The sequence below is a fragment of the Lineus longissimus genome, chromosome 8, assembly GCF_910592395.1.
Source record: "Lineus longissimus chromosome 8, tnLinLong1.2, whole genome shotgun sequence".
In the NCBI taxonomy this organism is placed as follows: domain Eukaryota; kingdom Metazoa; phylum Nemertea; class Pilidiophora; order Heteronemertea; family Lineidae; genus Lineus; species Lineus longissimus.
The window spans coordinates 4045963-4062067 of NC_088315.1; the positions used below are offsets into that span (position 1 = coordinate 4045963).

The following is a 16105-nucleotide window of genomic DNA, read 5'->3' on the forward strand; positions in this document are numbered from 1 at the left end:
TACCATAAAATATCCTATAAATCTGGTCGATCGTTCCGAAGTAGTACTAAAGACAAAAAAAAAATTTCTACACTCATGTCTTCGCATCACACTTTCAAAAGTAACATTCCTATTTTTCTTATGAGGTAAAATTGACACCACGCCACGTTACGTAGTATTGGAAAATATACTGACCAGTAGGTTCAGATATCCTCAGGCGGTTTCTTTTCTCTGTGACACTTACACTATCGCCGGCACCAAAATGAGGCTTTGTGAGATACGTATGGTGTAATGTAACAATGGTTGATGTAGGCGTATCTTGTTTTTCTGACTGGAAAATGTATCCGTCAAGCAATAGTTTCTTGGGGCAATATCCATTCTCGCCATAGCTCGATGTGATGTCAGACTGTCATGCCATTCGGTTAGAATTTTCCAATTTGCAGATCAGTCTAAATAAATCATATACACCTGTAGAAGGTGTAAAGAAGACCAAATCATATGTGACGCTAAAAAACCTCCTCTTCCTCCTCCGCCTTCTCTTCCTCTGCGCTGTTAATCTAAAGCGAGTAAAATACGTCTTTCACAGGAATCAGCAAAAAGTAAAGGCCAGCATCGGGCTGGCCACCAACAGAGCATAACTTTAGGGATGTATGATAAACGCGTATTCCAAACACGAGTTAGTGGTCACTTCCCCTGGGATTCTAATCTCGGACAGCTTTCCACGAGTAGAAACAAAATACGTTGGCACATCGTAACTAGATTGGTCGAGCGAGCCCCGAGGGTGCGGAATTAATTGGTGGTCTTCCTAGGGTTGATCATTATTACCACTGAAACCCCAAATAAGCCCAAAGTTAGTCTGAAAGGATAACGATTCAATTTATCCGACAAACGAAACCACTAGCAGGCGCCATTATTTATCAATCACTGAAGATTACACTAACATCGTCAGACTCAAAATCGAGTGTTTGAAATTCTACTCTCGTTGCAATAATTGGCGTTCTAAATTTGACAACTTGACTTGATTGCGTGTTGCTCCTTGTAAAGAAATGGGTTCTCCGCATTTCAAACACCACATGCATTACTGGCCTTGTAAATAATGCATATTTGGTGTTACAAAGAATGTGCACTATCGATTGATGCTTTGGATTGCTAATTGTACAATGGCGGGAGACTGGTTTGGTGCGTGACTTGCACAAAGATAGCCCCACAGAAAGCAAAATAAAGACTTCTTTTCGCTTTATCCAGCTGGAGTTATGTTTGCTTCGTTAGATTATAGTTGTGCTTTATTGGTTGTAAGAACATGAAGTGTCTTGAAAGCAGTACTCTGACACTGCAATTAATTCGGCTACGTGCAGAATCGCTGTACCATTAGATAGAGTCAAAAAGATATCGATTTTTGTAATTTAATTCTTAAGTATTCGATTCTTGGTTCGTTCCACTTCGGGTAACCCACTGCCCTGAGGAATAGAAATGTCTGGTGATGAAACTACAAAAATAGAAGTACTTTTTTCAAAGTTAATATTTCTTTTGTTAAACTTAGTTGATAATCTTGACGCAATCATTAACAAAGATTCCTCTGGCTTGGTGTGGCCTATTGCTCCGAGAGCAAAAATGCTTGATGATAAAGAAACAAACGAAACAAGCACCTAACAAGCACCTCATTTTCCCCCCCTCAGTAGATAAAGTTTTATCGATTTTGTAACCTAAACTTGAAGAAAAAAATTACCTTATGCTTTAAAAATGCAATTATCCGTAAAATATTTCAGATGTTACCTCGTAACGAAGGATATACCAAGCATATTTCGTGTAATGAGATAGAAAATTAGCACCATCAAGTTGAATCGTAATCATCGGACTTGATATGGCTCTTCCATCTGAATCTAAAGAACCTATTCGTTATAGTCGCAATTATTGTATTGTAAATACAAAGCCAATATTTTTATCATTTTATGAGTTAAAGTCATGTCAAAGGAGGGATCACTTCTTCCCTTGTCTAAATGAAAGTATTATTTGGCCAATATCGTATTTCGATGAGTAGCTGATCTTCAAGGATCTGCTAATGCCGTTCTTTAAAAGTTGCTGAAACTTCGGTGCCCAAGACTTTAAATTTCCTGTCTTGTCCTACTTTAACAGGATAATGAATACTGAATAATAGACTATAGAGGAGGATGGATGTATTGAAACAAGAGATCCGAGAAAGTTTGCCATGATCTAAATCGATACAATGCGCAGTGTTATTGAGGTCGAAAAATCAAACACTCAGCAACAAAAGGAGAATCCAGTTCCAACAGAATGCCAAAACCAGTCCTTGCCTTGATGAAATTGTAAGCCGCAAAACCATAACGTTGGTAACATTATCGATGTTTAAACACCTGTACCACTCAGGGTGACTATCAAACGCGCACGAATGGTGATGAACTGTTCTCACCGAAGCAGCAATTAACAGGCCCTCCGGTCAAAACATGGTTTTTGCATTAATTGTCTTAGATACTCGTTTTCAGCTGGTTGGGTTTTACTTTCAGCCTTTAAGACCTCGCAGGCTTTTGATATACATTATATCTTGAAAAGTAATGTCTTGAAGTAAAATTGCACTCGTGCGGAAGTTGGCTGTTACAACATTGGCATTTCGATACATACTTTACTCTGTCGTATTTAAAAAACTCGAGACGGCATTATTAGGTGAAACAAATTATCATTAGACCTTATGGCACCCGATATTTTTCCACTGTCAAATATTAGATAAGCCATCACGTATACGTTGGGTCCAAAGCTCTTTCGTGAGGAGTGAAGGATGTTACTGAAGTATATATGAACATGTACATTATACCATGGTTTGGGTCCTTCATCATCTATCTTCGTATTCAGACGAGTTGGACTGTCCACTGTCGAATATCGGGTAAGTCATCATGTGTACGTTGGCCTAGTGTGAGGAAATAATGAGGTCTACGATTTTGGAGAAAGGTAACTATGTTATTCATGTTATTGGTAAATGTTATAAGGAAAAGGTCGACTAATCATTACACAATGACGCCGGAGAGAAACTTCTGCACCACGACGCCCCTTTCCTTGCTAGCTGTGCTTGGAGCCCGGATGAGTATGCTATTTCTGTTTCCAGTTACCACTTGTACTCTCACGCCCGGCTAGCCATTATCATTACATTGAAGACAGTCCGCGGGGAAAGTGTCCTCAGTAACATGTGATACAGGTGTTCCTTTCTCAGGTAATCTAGCACTATTGAGTGTCCGCCGTGATCCTCAGCTACTTTAGGTCATGGTTCCATCGGTGGGAATCAACATTGTCGGTGGGCGATAAATTTCCAAATAAATATGTTTTAGGTTTATTAGTACAGCATCTGTTATAACCAAATACAAATGATATTGACCCAAACTGCCGAAATTAATTAAATGACGAGCCAATACATATTAGTGGTGGATAGAATAAGTGCACTCATTGGTTTGAGGATCACCACTTTAACCCCTAATCTTAATTCATCTCATTAATTCATTTTGTCCGTGGGAAGCCTTCCATATTTTCAAGATTTAACTTTGATTACATCAAACACCAATTAACAAAAGCTCTGAAGTTGGAATATGTCCACTTTTGGTGATCGAACTGCCAACTGCCGACAGGAATCATCATTTAACTCTTAAACAGTCAGTTCTGCCTTTCAGTCGCCCGTTCACGCCCTGGCTCTAACCCCGCCGCTGGAATGCTTAAGGTGTCTCCTAAGCAGTATACCCCACCAGGTGGATTGCCGTTCTTTATAGTTACAGCTTTTGATATATAGACGTCCAGAGTGGTCATCTCATTTCTCTAGCGGGTGACCTCGTTGATCTCGATACTCATGACACAGTCAATGAACCCCGAGCTCTTCTGTTTGATTATCTTTCCACACATTTGGTCCATTGATGACTAAGCCCTGTCAATAAGAAACAAGTGTCCGACTAATACACTTTATCTGGTGATTAACAGTGCCCAGGGGGCATTGATTGCTAGTGCCAGGGCTCCAAACCAAAGAAGTCGGAGAATGCACCGGACCGCCATCGTGCTGATCTGCCCAGCTCGCAATGCACTGCTGTCAGTGCAGTGGTGGAGTACAATGGGTCATAGCTCAACAGGAAAAAGCTACAACCTTTTTCAATCCATCACGGTACTGATGCATTTCGAACGAGGCGGATCAGCACTCTGTCGGCTTGGCGCTTTTTCGGACTTCTTTGGTTTGGAACCATGTCTCTAGCAATCACTGTCGATTCGAATGCGTTATGAGTACATTTGGAGGAGAATAAATTAAACCTAATTTCAATGACATCGGATCGCATCTGGCCGGTTTTTTTCCTGGAGCGACTAAATGTTTGAGTGGGCTATCTTTAAGACTTCTTCGTAAATCAAAACGAAATGGGTTGATTTGCCTAATTGTACATCCCAAGTAAATGATAGCATCAAACATCGGAACCGGCAGGTGGTCCTTAAAATTCCTATGGAAAACCATTAAAAAGTTTATCCATACACATAGCCAGCCATTCTACCATAGGCGAAGCATAGAAATACATGCTTTCTTTCATAGCATGAATTTAAGAGTCCATTATTTGGGGCTGAACTCCCCGTAACGAGCCCCCTTGGGTTTTGACAGTGGGCTCTGTTCAAGCCATTCGAGAAGGCTATAGGCCGCAAACGACACAACATCAGAGCGGACAACTCCAACTTCTATCATCGGTTAGTTATTACTCAACTATTCTGGATTTACTAGTATCATCTATAGATTTAAAGTAAAATGGATTTACCTCGAGGATTCTTTTAACCCAGGTTTGTACATATTTTTTGGTATGTTTAATGAAATGTTGGGAATGACAGACACTGTTGGCCAACCGCTGTTTCCTATGTCGGTAAGACAAATTTCATACAAACAATATAGTAAAATAGAGTTTGCCTTCCCAACTGACTGCATGCAGGAAGGGAACATGTATGGAGAAGCGGCATGTCATCTTGTACCAATAACGCAAAATATTGAGAGCAGATCGTTTACAACACAATTTATGAAGCACTGCGAGAGGAAACTGGAGACCGCAGAGGAAACCGACGCTGTCAAAGAGAGTCGCCCGCTCTATCACATAAAGAGGAGCCCCGATTAGGTGTCGAACCCACGACCTCATAGGAGACAAGTCTTGTGTTTATTTCAAACATCGGTATTGCACTACTCTTCTTAAATAGAAGCAGACTGTCCAATGGTAATTGGAAGGGAACGTGCATGGAGAAGGGAGATGCCTATTTTACTAATAGCGTAACAAATCGAAAGCGGACATACATGTAACAACATGTTTAGTCAAATCATTGGTGTCTGCATGGTGACTGCTTCGATGTGGGCAATTTAATACACGTTTCATTTTGGATGAAATTTTATCAATACACGTTGGCCAACGCGATATATTCGAAGCATCGTACATGTATCATAGCGAGATGAATATCATATGAGTGTAAAGTAGTACATGTATATGTGTACGTTATCACTACCCCTTTAGTCGCTGGATCACAGTGTTACAATGAAAATTTCGCTCTGCCTAAGGTTACGGTATGAATAATGCTAAAATTCTTATCCAAATATTTTCATAAAAAATGAATCAAGATCCACCTTACACAATTGTGCCTATAGATTTAGAAAATCGTCTTATGATAAATATTTGACATTTTTATATGGATAATCGCTTGGCAAATACTCGAAGATCTTCGTGTCCCAGGAAAATGGTCTAGTATTGGGAGGTAGTAAAATGCAAAAAAATATATATCCAACTCGTATTATACACGATTTACATAATGTCAAATAATATTTTGGATATCTGACAAAATATTAATCATATAAAATGCTCAGAATATAGCATATTTCATACTTCATATTTCAAGTTTCTTGAGTAAGGTGAACAGTAAATTTAGCAAGGCCTAGCATAAATCATAATGTACGCTTAAAATTTCACGGAAAATCTTGGAATTGATCAATACAAAAACAGTTTATATTTGGCAATGAACATATCAAGATTGAAATTGTAATATTTTCATAATATTTCACTCGAAACAATCATTTCTGCATGTTATCTTTAAAACAACATACATGTACTTGGAACACATGCCATGTTATGAGCAAGAAATATCCAAAGAGTTGTTTATACATTTACGTTATACGAAATTTACAATGGCCTTATACGAAATTTATCTCCTCTTACAAGTCTTAATGGAATGAATATCGTATTGAATTCATAATTTCATCTTACAGTGAATCTGTTCAATGCGACTCTCACCAGTGCCGGAAGGTACGCATTAACCAGTAAGCAATTAATGTCAGCAAATTACACATTTCGTCCTTAACAAATCAGAAAAAGGTCCAGGAGGTCAATCTGGTATCAATACAAAACAATGATTCACTATGACATTTAGAATCTTGATTTAACCAGGGAAATACCTAGTCCGTAAATGATATGTAGAATATACATGAAGAATACATAATCTTAGCTTGCAACGACCCCAGGAAGAAATATTCGCCCATTTAAGGCTCTTAAAAGCGCAAATCCGAAATCGTTTCGGACCAACCACGTGGAATCCTGCAGCGCACATTCGTGTCCTGTCATCAGGCTAAGTATCCACAAAGGAATTCGATATCTCCTGCAGTGATTAGGAGAAATTGTACAAATCCATTCTTCAAATTCTTTATAAGAACTTTGTAAATGCTTTGGACATTAATATTTTCCGCCAGGCTTGGTAGATTTCGCTTCGTTGCATTTCAGAATACCAATACTGCATGGATTCTTCTTTGCAGAGAGAGCGGTATGAAATATGATAATTCACCCATGTAGCGCTGATTGCACCCTGGACGAAGGTCGAACTGAAACCCCATGTCGAGTATAATGGCGTCGTATTGGACATCACACTCAAATGACAAGGAGATAAGGTCTAGTAGGTCAGCATATCGTCTGAAGATTAAGTCCCATTGACAGACGAAAGATTGTCGCTGGCTGAACAAGGCGACAAGCTACGTCTTCCTCTTTTTTTTCTTCTCCTCCTTCTTCAGTGTCCTCAACAAACGAGTTTGTAAGAGCAACACCCCAGGTTTCCCCCAAATTAGTCAGATGCTTCCCTCTCCGGCGTTCTATTTTTCCTTCTAAAATGTACGCTCATGTCATATCATTCCAGTTTACAGCTCTCACTCACCGTGGCAATTCCTTCAGCACCGGAAATTTAGAGGAAGAAAATTTCAACTTTTGTCGACATTCTGATAAACCTAACGCAATAGCTTAAAATCAGATCACTCGACTTGCTATTCTTGGAGAGAGGCCCTGGCTTTTTCAATTTTCGTTACAGAAGTTGTGGTGAACCATAAAATAAAATCAGGGGATAGGCCATTAAAAGCACAATCACAAATCCCTTAGCAAAATGTCAATAAGTACGTTGGCTCATATATTGATTTAGCGTAGGCCTTTTATGCACCTGTATGGCCGAAATGTATATTAAGGAAGCCATAACTTTCTTATTTGGCTTTGTGAAGAAATTTAATGACTGTGATGACTGTTCAGTCAATGCATATCTAAGACGACTGGTGTGAGTGATTACTAATATCACTGGCATAATGTGGTTAATGTCATAGTCCAGCTAGAAAATCATTGATGACTGCGAAATCTGTTCAGCTCTATTTTCTTATGAGAGTCTTTTCGGTCTAGTACTTTTATCCTGCTCAGATGGTCGACGATGTTGTTGATCCCATGATAGTCCCAGAAGGAAGTGATTTTCACTTCAAGTTGTCAATGTTTCCTGTTTCCTGCAAAATCTGTTCTCTACTTTATACTCGTACCTGAAAATGAAGATGGAACCACAGGGCTAATCTTTGTTCAAGAAATGAATTTGGTAGCATCGCGAGAGGAAAGCATGCCTATCGTTGGCGGAGAGGACAGAAAGTACTGACTTTCACATTATGCCCGTCACAAGCCCCGGCCCCCACCCTTCTGATATTGAATGCCAACGGGCATAATCACACGGGTATAGAACTACCTAAATGTATGTATTGCTATTTGCTCAATATCATCATGTTATCTCGTCAATGAATCCCTTTCCGTGACATGGCCTACTTCCTTGGACAAATCCTCTTTGTCCGAATGCATTCAGAAAAGGCTGGCCCTTTTGAATGTTAAGTACAATGTACTAGGCTTATTGAATACGATATTTGATTAAGTATGCCAATGTAGATCTGCATATCATTCGTCAGGGCACCAAAGCTTTTGATCTCATTCTTGTCAATTTTGTCCAATCGCATGGGGTAGAATGGTGCAAACAAACATGACGGTGATCAAAGCAAAAGATCCATTCAGCAGACTATTGTCACGATACTCGATAAAAAATGGGACACGTTGGTCTTCCTCACATCAGAATTAATCGATTTGACCTTTTCGTGTGAGAATCGATATCATATGATAGGACGGATGAGAAGCTTACATAATGACGATGCGTGCAGCAGCATGACAACTTGAGGGAGGAGGGCCAGTGCCAGCACTGCCCTTATTCATTTACATCAACCAACCAACCAACGTACTTGCTGGTGCACCCGGACAGTCCATCAAGCTTAATATCCAAGCATCATCTTATGATGTTGAAATTGTTGGATTCCCTGTGGCCTTGACCACACGAGTGCTTTGAGGTTGTTGGGAAAAGTCCTATTCGTTGATTAAGCGTGCGTCTCTCCTTAACAAGACCAGTTGGAGGGCCTCTTCGAGAAATAATACGTAACGCTTTTAGGCCTAAAAGAAAATAAAACCTTAAGAAACTTAAGATCTCTGTGTCCGTTATTCAGGTCTGGGACTTATTTTTTTAAACAATGCAGATAATGATATCTTCCACAAAAGTGGGAAAGCTACCTATCGACCAATGTGGATCCCGTTTTTACAGGGTTTTTGCTGGCACCTTTCCATTTCCTTTAGCTTTTTATTGATTTCCAAACTTGATCTTGGCAAAAATAACCTAATATCACGGGTGAATAACAGTTACTTTTAAGTAGGTCACTTTTGGTTCTTTTGCCACAAGAGATTGATATAATACTAGTAACCAAGTGTGAAAGAAGCATTTTTCGTATTCATTGAGCAGGCATAACAATTTAATGGCGTATGACTTTTGATTCCTTTCATCAGACATAGTAACCAAAATCCACCAATACAAGTGTTAGTAGAGCACAATGTTATCCATCCCTTGAAGCATTAGGTAAACGACTAAAACTTAACTTTCTCTAATAGATAACCTACTCAATATATAGACTTCGTGACATACGCGCATGCATTGGACACGTAAACGAAAAAAATAAATCATATGCAACCAAGGGTCCTTGATCGGCCTTGACAAATATGCCATCACCCTGGTTTAACTGTTGTTATACACTTACAGATAAACACGTTAGGAAGTTTCCAAACAAATAAAGCAGATTCAAATAGATTAACTTGGAACCCGATTATTTCTAACCGTTTACTGTATGTTGTACTAAAACTTATATTATATATACAGTTTCTTGATCCTTTAAAATCTATTATTGCTTTTGTACAACGATACAATTAATTCTCCCATATCAAGTAGGCTCTCCATGCTCACTTGCAACTTCGTCCAATCTTGATATATATCTTCAATGGCTATTGCTGAGTTCCTAGCTGACACAGCTAATCTCTAAAAATGTTTTAAAAAGCCTTCGAATATGCAAATTATGAGCTGCAAATAGTTGAGTTCTGTTACGGAAGGCCATCCCCAATGCTTTGAAAACTAATCCTTGTTGCAATCATGTCCAAAGATATTGATATCTTGACACTGTGCATCGTCACCCTCCTACAGTAATTGCTAACTCAGTTGGTGGGGGAAATTCCTCTTTAGAGACTTGATCTCTTGAAGGTTCATTGGCAAGATTGCCCACAAGTCCGATAAGTAACCAAATCCGGACTATTCGTATTTTCAAATAACAACTCATTCGTGTCTAAAGATAGAAAAAGCACACTTAAATTTCCCACGACGTATATATGAAAACAGATTAGCTTTTGCATTCAGATGTTCGTAAGCAGACGGTATGTCTTAACGAAAACATCTTTGTTATTTGTGGTTGTTTGGGACATGTCCAGGCCAGGGGTCTGAACTTTCTGTAGATTCCTACAGGGTCCTTCACTGACGTTCAAAACGCAATACATATACAGACAGGGGCATAGACATGGCAATCGTTGCCTGCTTGGAAGGTTTGAATGTTTCCGCTCACAACCTAGATACTAGTATCTTGGCTTTCACGAAAAGAAATCCGTGGCAAAAATGTGACCAGACTAGTCGTACGCATTCCGCAACACTCGTGGAAACCAAATCTATATTCCTCCTTTTCCATACCGTCTTATCCAGCCAGGTACCACGCGCCTCCCTGTGAGATCTCGTGATATTTGGGTGTATTTTTTTCGGCCGAAACTGGTTCAACTTCATGGCGTTACGGCCAGGGCCCATTTCTTCCAACCAACCTAGATACTAGTATCTTCTTTCAACATCATGCCCTCAACAACTTGCCCGAATAGGAAAACGCAACTCGCGTTTCATTAACCAATTACGCTCTGTTGCTGTGTTCTTGCGAATGAAATGGTCTTAAAGAAAGCAGTCATGAAAACTACCCCTCTGGAGTTAACAAGGCATACAACTGATATAGGAAAAAAAACACTGTTTTACAGGAACTTTGCATAGTTTTTGCCTTATTCTCTACATACACAATTATTTACTTTTATTGTACGATTACTACACACGATTACTACAAACAATTTGGTTGGCATAGCTTGCTTTGACCGGTTCAACAATAAGACCCATAGTGTAGGGCCTCTTACCTTAAAGTTTCGGTATTATGTGTTTTGCCAACTTAAAAATGGCCTTCGACGCATAACCAGATTGGATGGACATTCCGCAAAGCGTGTGAATAAGAAGCATATTGACGTTCTGATAATGGTTGCACGTCCGAAGGCATGAAAAGTACCTGTGATGACCCCCCTCCCCCCCCGTAAACAAGCGGTTTTTGTTACATGCGATCATCTTCGCAGGACGCAGTGATTAAAATCGCTACTTTGCTGGACGCGATGGGCAAATGATCGAGTTTTGTTGCTGCGACACGCAACGGAACTTCGGCAAAGTGACAATTGTATCGTCACATGTAGTTGGAAGTGCCACATGTAGGTTAAATTGTAATCACTCGTCATGTTGTCATGACCTCGTCTTAGGCCGCTGCGACTAAAATCGCTCATTTGCTTCGTTGGTTGACTGCAGGAGCAAGATGGGCAGTAGCTCGATCAATCCAGTTCGTCTGAGATGTTCCTCTTCTTTTTCATATGGGAACCACTACAACTGCAGAACTATTTCTCTTCGGGGTCTGTCATAGGCCTTGGCCCCAAACCGTAGCTCCTTTGCAAGTAGCAGGGCACATATACCATTAATTTGTATTGACACAATGAATATAGGATTGAATTAGCCAAGGTAGCCTCTGCACATTGAAAGGTTGACCTTCTGAACTTCTTCAAACATAAATTTGTGCAGGCCAATATGAATGGAAAGTAGTATTGCTTTTGCTTTGAACATCGGTAGTTTGAGGTAAAAAAAAGTCCAATTTCTGGGTTTGTTTTTTGCAGTAATGAAAGAGCTGACTTTTAAAATCGCGCTTGGATGAACAGCGAGTACCTACATGGAAACAACATAAGGGTCACCACACCAGGTCCGGGTGCCGTACCAATGATTACTATTTTTCGGTTAAGTATTTTCGATCAGTGCAATGTTTTAATACTTTCGATTGTTTTTTTCTTTACAGATCGAAAAAATGGGGAATGAACAGTCAAAAAAAACTGAACCGCTGCCTCACATCAGCCGACGGGACTACCACGCACCCTTCCCACCTAAACCAAAGATAGACTACAAGGACCCCAGGAACTTTGTTCTGCCGAAGGAACTGCCAACAAAGACATTGCGGCCAGTAAAGAAGAAGTTTGAACCGATTCCGGGCATACCGGAAGAGGAGGAAAATGAGGAATACACTGATACGGAGATTGACCGGAACAGTAATCTTGGGAGTGTACAAAATCTGAACTTCATCGGGCTGAATGGATCAGTCGAGTCCATCGATAAACTGAACAGTGTCGCGAATGGTTTTACTCTTGGGAATGGGGTGGTGTTAAATGGACATGCTCCAGTGATTGGGAACGGGGATGTGGCGGGGAGGCAGAAGAAGAAGAATCCTGCGCCCCCGCCGCCACCGCCGCCGCCGCCGCCGCATGTTCCCGGCACAGATGTACACTATCCACATCCGTATCTTACCTCACAGAGTAACTCTACCTCAAGCCTGAACTCGGCACAATCTCAAGCACAATCACACACGTCTTCGAATCATAGCGCAGACGACAAAACAAAGACAATCAACGGGAATCAAAACATGAGGCGATTCAGTGACGGCATGAAAAATGAACTCATTGAGCAAGTCCGTACAAGAATGAAGAGACCCCCAAAGAAACAGGAACCAATCGAAAAGCCGAAAACGCCGCTGGAAATATTTCAAAGTGAACTTGCGTCTGTTTCTGCTCGAATGGAAGAGAAGCGAGCCAGTAGATCGGATTGGAATGCTTTTGAAAAGAAACCACCGCCTGTAATTGACGTTGGACATAAGTTTGCTGATCAGAATAATGATGACGTCACACTTGGAGCTGCAATTCAAATTCTTCCGCTCAACAAGCAGCCGAATGGCCGAATCTTTCGCAAGAAAGACGAACCTGCTGTTGCCCACGCGCGGTCACATGATTGGGTCCCTGAACATGATCTTGGGTTCGAAGAAAACAAAGACGATGATCATCCTATTGTTGTTACGAATCTGAGCACAGATGACGAGGTCATGTATCGTTCAGGTTTGCAATTCAAAGCTAATGAGCCCAGCTTAGGCAGCGCGAGGCATTATCGTAGCAGGTCAGCTGAAGGCGAGGAGAGGACACCACGGTCTGAGAAGAGAGAAGAACGGAAATCTTCCTACAGCAAATACTCCAACAGTTTACGGGCCTTTAAGAGAAACATGCAGCAGATGTTCAACAGTCTGGGCAAGAGTTCTATTGGCTCCAAAGAGCGCGGCTCCGTACTTGATCTGTTTGAGGACACGGCAAAGTTAGAGGACTTGGACGATGAGCTGGCGTCGCTGGATGAGATTGATGAGGAACCTTTAGATTTGCGGGGATCGAGACGGGTGACCTTCAGTCCGCAGCCAGCGCAGATGAGAGAGGTCGTGTATTATCCAGGAGAAAGGGACCATCGGCGCTTCTCCGAAGGGTATTATCCTCCGATGTACGCCCCAAGACGACCTCCTCCTTTTGACCCCTGGTACCATGAGGCGATGCATTATCCGCCGCCGCCGTACCGATATGTGGTGCCGGAGGGACCCGCAATGTACGGGCCTCCTCCAGATCGGAGACTCCTTGAAATGGATTACTATCACCAGATGGAGGACTTTCACTACTACGACCCTAACAGCCCAAGTGGGATGTTCTACGGGCGATATGGAGCATCAACCACACCACCAACGGAAAAGAAGAAAACGAAAGGAAAGCTGTCCCTGCGATCACGCCGGCGGAAGTTATTAGAGGAAGCTAGACTAAAGCGCCAGCTAGCGGAGGAGATACTCAAGAGAGACATGCGAGAAAGACAACGAATGAAAAATGATAAAATACAGAAAAAGGAGTATAATGCAAATTGGGAAATGTTGAGGGACGATATTCAGTATGATTCTGGATTAGTCAGCTCGCGGATACGGCCGAACAAAATGGCCAAGGAGCGCATTCATCATCAGCGTAGCCGGTCCGCACCGGCGGCCACCATGGCAAGGGAAAATTCGGTGGATTCTTATTGGGGAGTGCTTGAAGGGGATGAGGGTGTCATGCGGGAAGGACATGCGCGAAACGTAAACTTCCCTGGTCGGACTGGTTACAATGAATTTGAGGTCAGGGAATTTAAATATGGCGGGGCTGAAAGAGACCAGGTGGAGGAAAGATTAAGTGGGGATAGAGAAATCGAGGATGACATTACAGGTCTGAAAAACTCGCGCAGACGCAGTCATGCAAAGAAACAAAATGGTGACGTCATATCCAGTTCTTCAGACGAAAATAAACCTCCGGCAAAAGTTTTAAAATCTGTGCTAGACGAATTTGATGACATTATCAACAGCGTTCCAAGGGATTACTCTTCGTCGAGTGAGGACGAAGCTGGGGGAGACGGTGGACTTGGTTCTGTTGTCAAAACTATAAACACTAAAACGGAAAAATACGGGAATCAACGAGAACCTGGCGGAAATGAGAAGTAAGTGCATGTATTTCTTATGGCTATCGGTGGGGTTTTTTGTGTCCCTAGGATGAAACGCGATCCTGAATTTTTATCAGACCCAACACTGGTCGTGAAGACAATGCACTGTGCAATATCACCAATGAATGCTAAAAGTACGGACACGACAACGATCGTTGTGAGAGCGTTTTGTTGCGTCCCACGATTGTCAGGCGCCTGTTGTGATTCCTAGGCGAGTGACTACGCCTTTGACCAGAGGGAGGAATCCATCCACAAGCTGCCTGGTCAAGTCGGCTCTTTTGCTCCACCTTGCATAGGCATCGGGTACACCGAATCACGTCTCTCTCTCTGTCTATGAAGATTGATAAACTTTTGAAGGTGACCCTGTGCTATATCTTCCTCGGATTCTGACCATTTGATACTTTTCTCTTTGCAGGGATGACGTTGCCCTTTGAGGTGAACCACTCTCCTTTGATGTCTACACTTTCCGGCGGATGAGAGAGACTTTTGCTGAAAGCGATATTCATCGCCTAGAAACAGTCCTTTAAAGGTATTCTTGTGATTATTTGTGCAATATTGTAAAAGGAGTTATTAGTACTTATTCCAATATTTGTATGAATGTAGTGTATATATCGATATTTGTGATGTAAACTGCGATGTCTTTTGGACAACATTGGAGATACATACATATGATTGTGTATTTGTCATCAAAATGGCCTGTACTTCTTTTACCCGTGCTGACTTGTACCGACAGTGAGTCTCCTCCTTTCAAAGAAGGAAGGATATACGCACAACGACGGTAGATCGGCATTCTCTTACACTCTACCACTTGTTGGTTGTCAGTGTAGGGGCAACACCGACCTTTGCTAAAACCAGTTAAGGACGAACTTTACATCCTGCTGTATACGTTTTCAATATTTAGGAGAGGCAGGTTTCGCAACTCTTATGACAGGCATCATGGACTAAGCTTGGCCATTGAATTTATAGTCCATATATAATGCAAGGGGAAATGGGGAGAAATTCAATGACTTTATACCACATGCCAAGAACATCAAAACCAAATTAAACGTGCCAACAATGGGGTAAAATTTGATCCAATTATCATTCAATTTGATACCTTATATCTACCGATCATCACAGGTTCATGTGCTTTAGTGATCTATCTGAGGAGTTCATAAGTTCGTCATGCTCTATATACTTTTTCTATCATGCATGGTTCAATCCAAAATGTGCTTGTTGTCCGTTAAATCGTCATAAGGTCAGGTCGATGTACACACATAATGTACATGTATTATTCAATGTATTACGTTTTAGGTCAGAGGTTGATAAGTTATCCTCGTGTCAACTTTTAGCTATTGCGAGTGTCATACAACATGTAACGTTCTTAGTTGCTCACTTCGAGCAATATGTAAAGTTTTGAATTGTTTGTCTGCGGTCGACCAAACTGATTTCTTATGACTTTTACATTGAAAATAATGCAACACTGCAATCATGGTGTATCGGAGGAGATGAGAGTTACGAAGGAATATCCACTGTAAATGTTCGATGATATCAGGGGTTTTTTCTTATGTAAACTTTTATCTTGTATACCATATGTATTTCATGTATATATACATGCCTAATTCATACTGTATTTATCATCAAATTATATGACATGATTATATAAAATGACTCTTGCGTTACTTTCTTACTATCTGACTAACTGGATGACAATAACGATATGGTGTTCTTCCAGATGGTGGCGTCGTTGAGGAGGTGGATGGCGCACTGTTTGAACAACTTGCTGCATGGGCAATGCTCT

The 16105-nt window shown here is 41.1% G+C and overlaps 1 protein-coding gene across 1 annotated transcript; it reads left to right on the plus strand.

The window, feature by feature from the left end:
• Positions 1–4578: 4578 nt before the first annotated feature.
• LOC135492781 (uncharacterized) lies at positions 4579–15950 on the plus strand. Its single transcript, XM_064779423.1, has 3 exons — positions 4579–4692; positions 11804–14322; positions 14741–15950. Exons 2-3 carry the CDS (start codon positions 11813–11815, stop codon positions 14757–14759), a joined length of 2529 nt encoding a protein of 842 aa, XP_064635493.1. The 5' UTR covers positions 4579–4692; positions 11804–11812; the 3' UTR covers positions 14760–15950.
• The last annotated feature ends 155 nt before the right edge of the window (positions 15951–16105 follow it).

Excerpts from the sequence above, each read along its gene's own strand:
- LOC135492781 (XM_064779423.1), top strand. The coding sequence starts at position 11,813 with ATGGGGAATGAACAGTCAAAAAAAACTGAACCGCTGCCTCACATCAGC.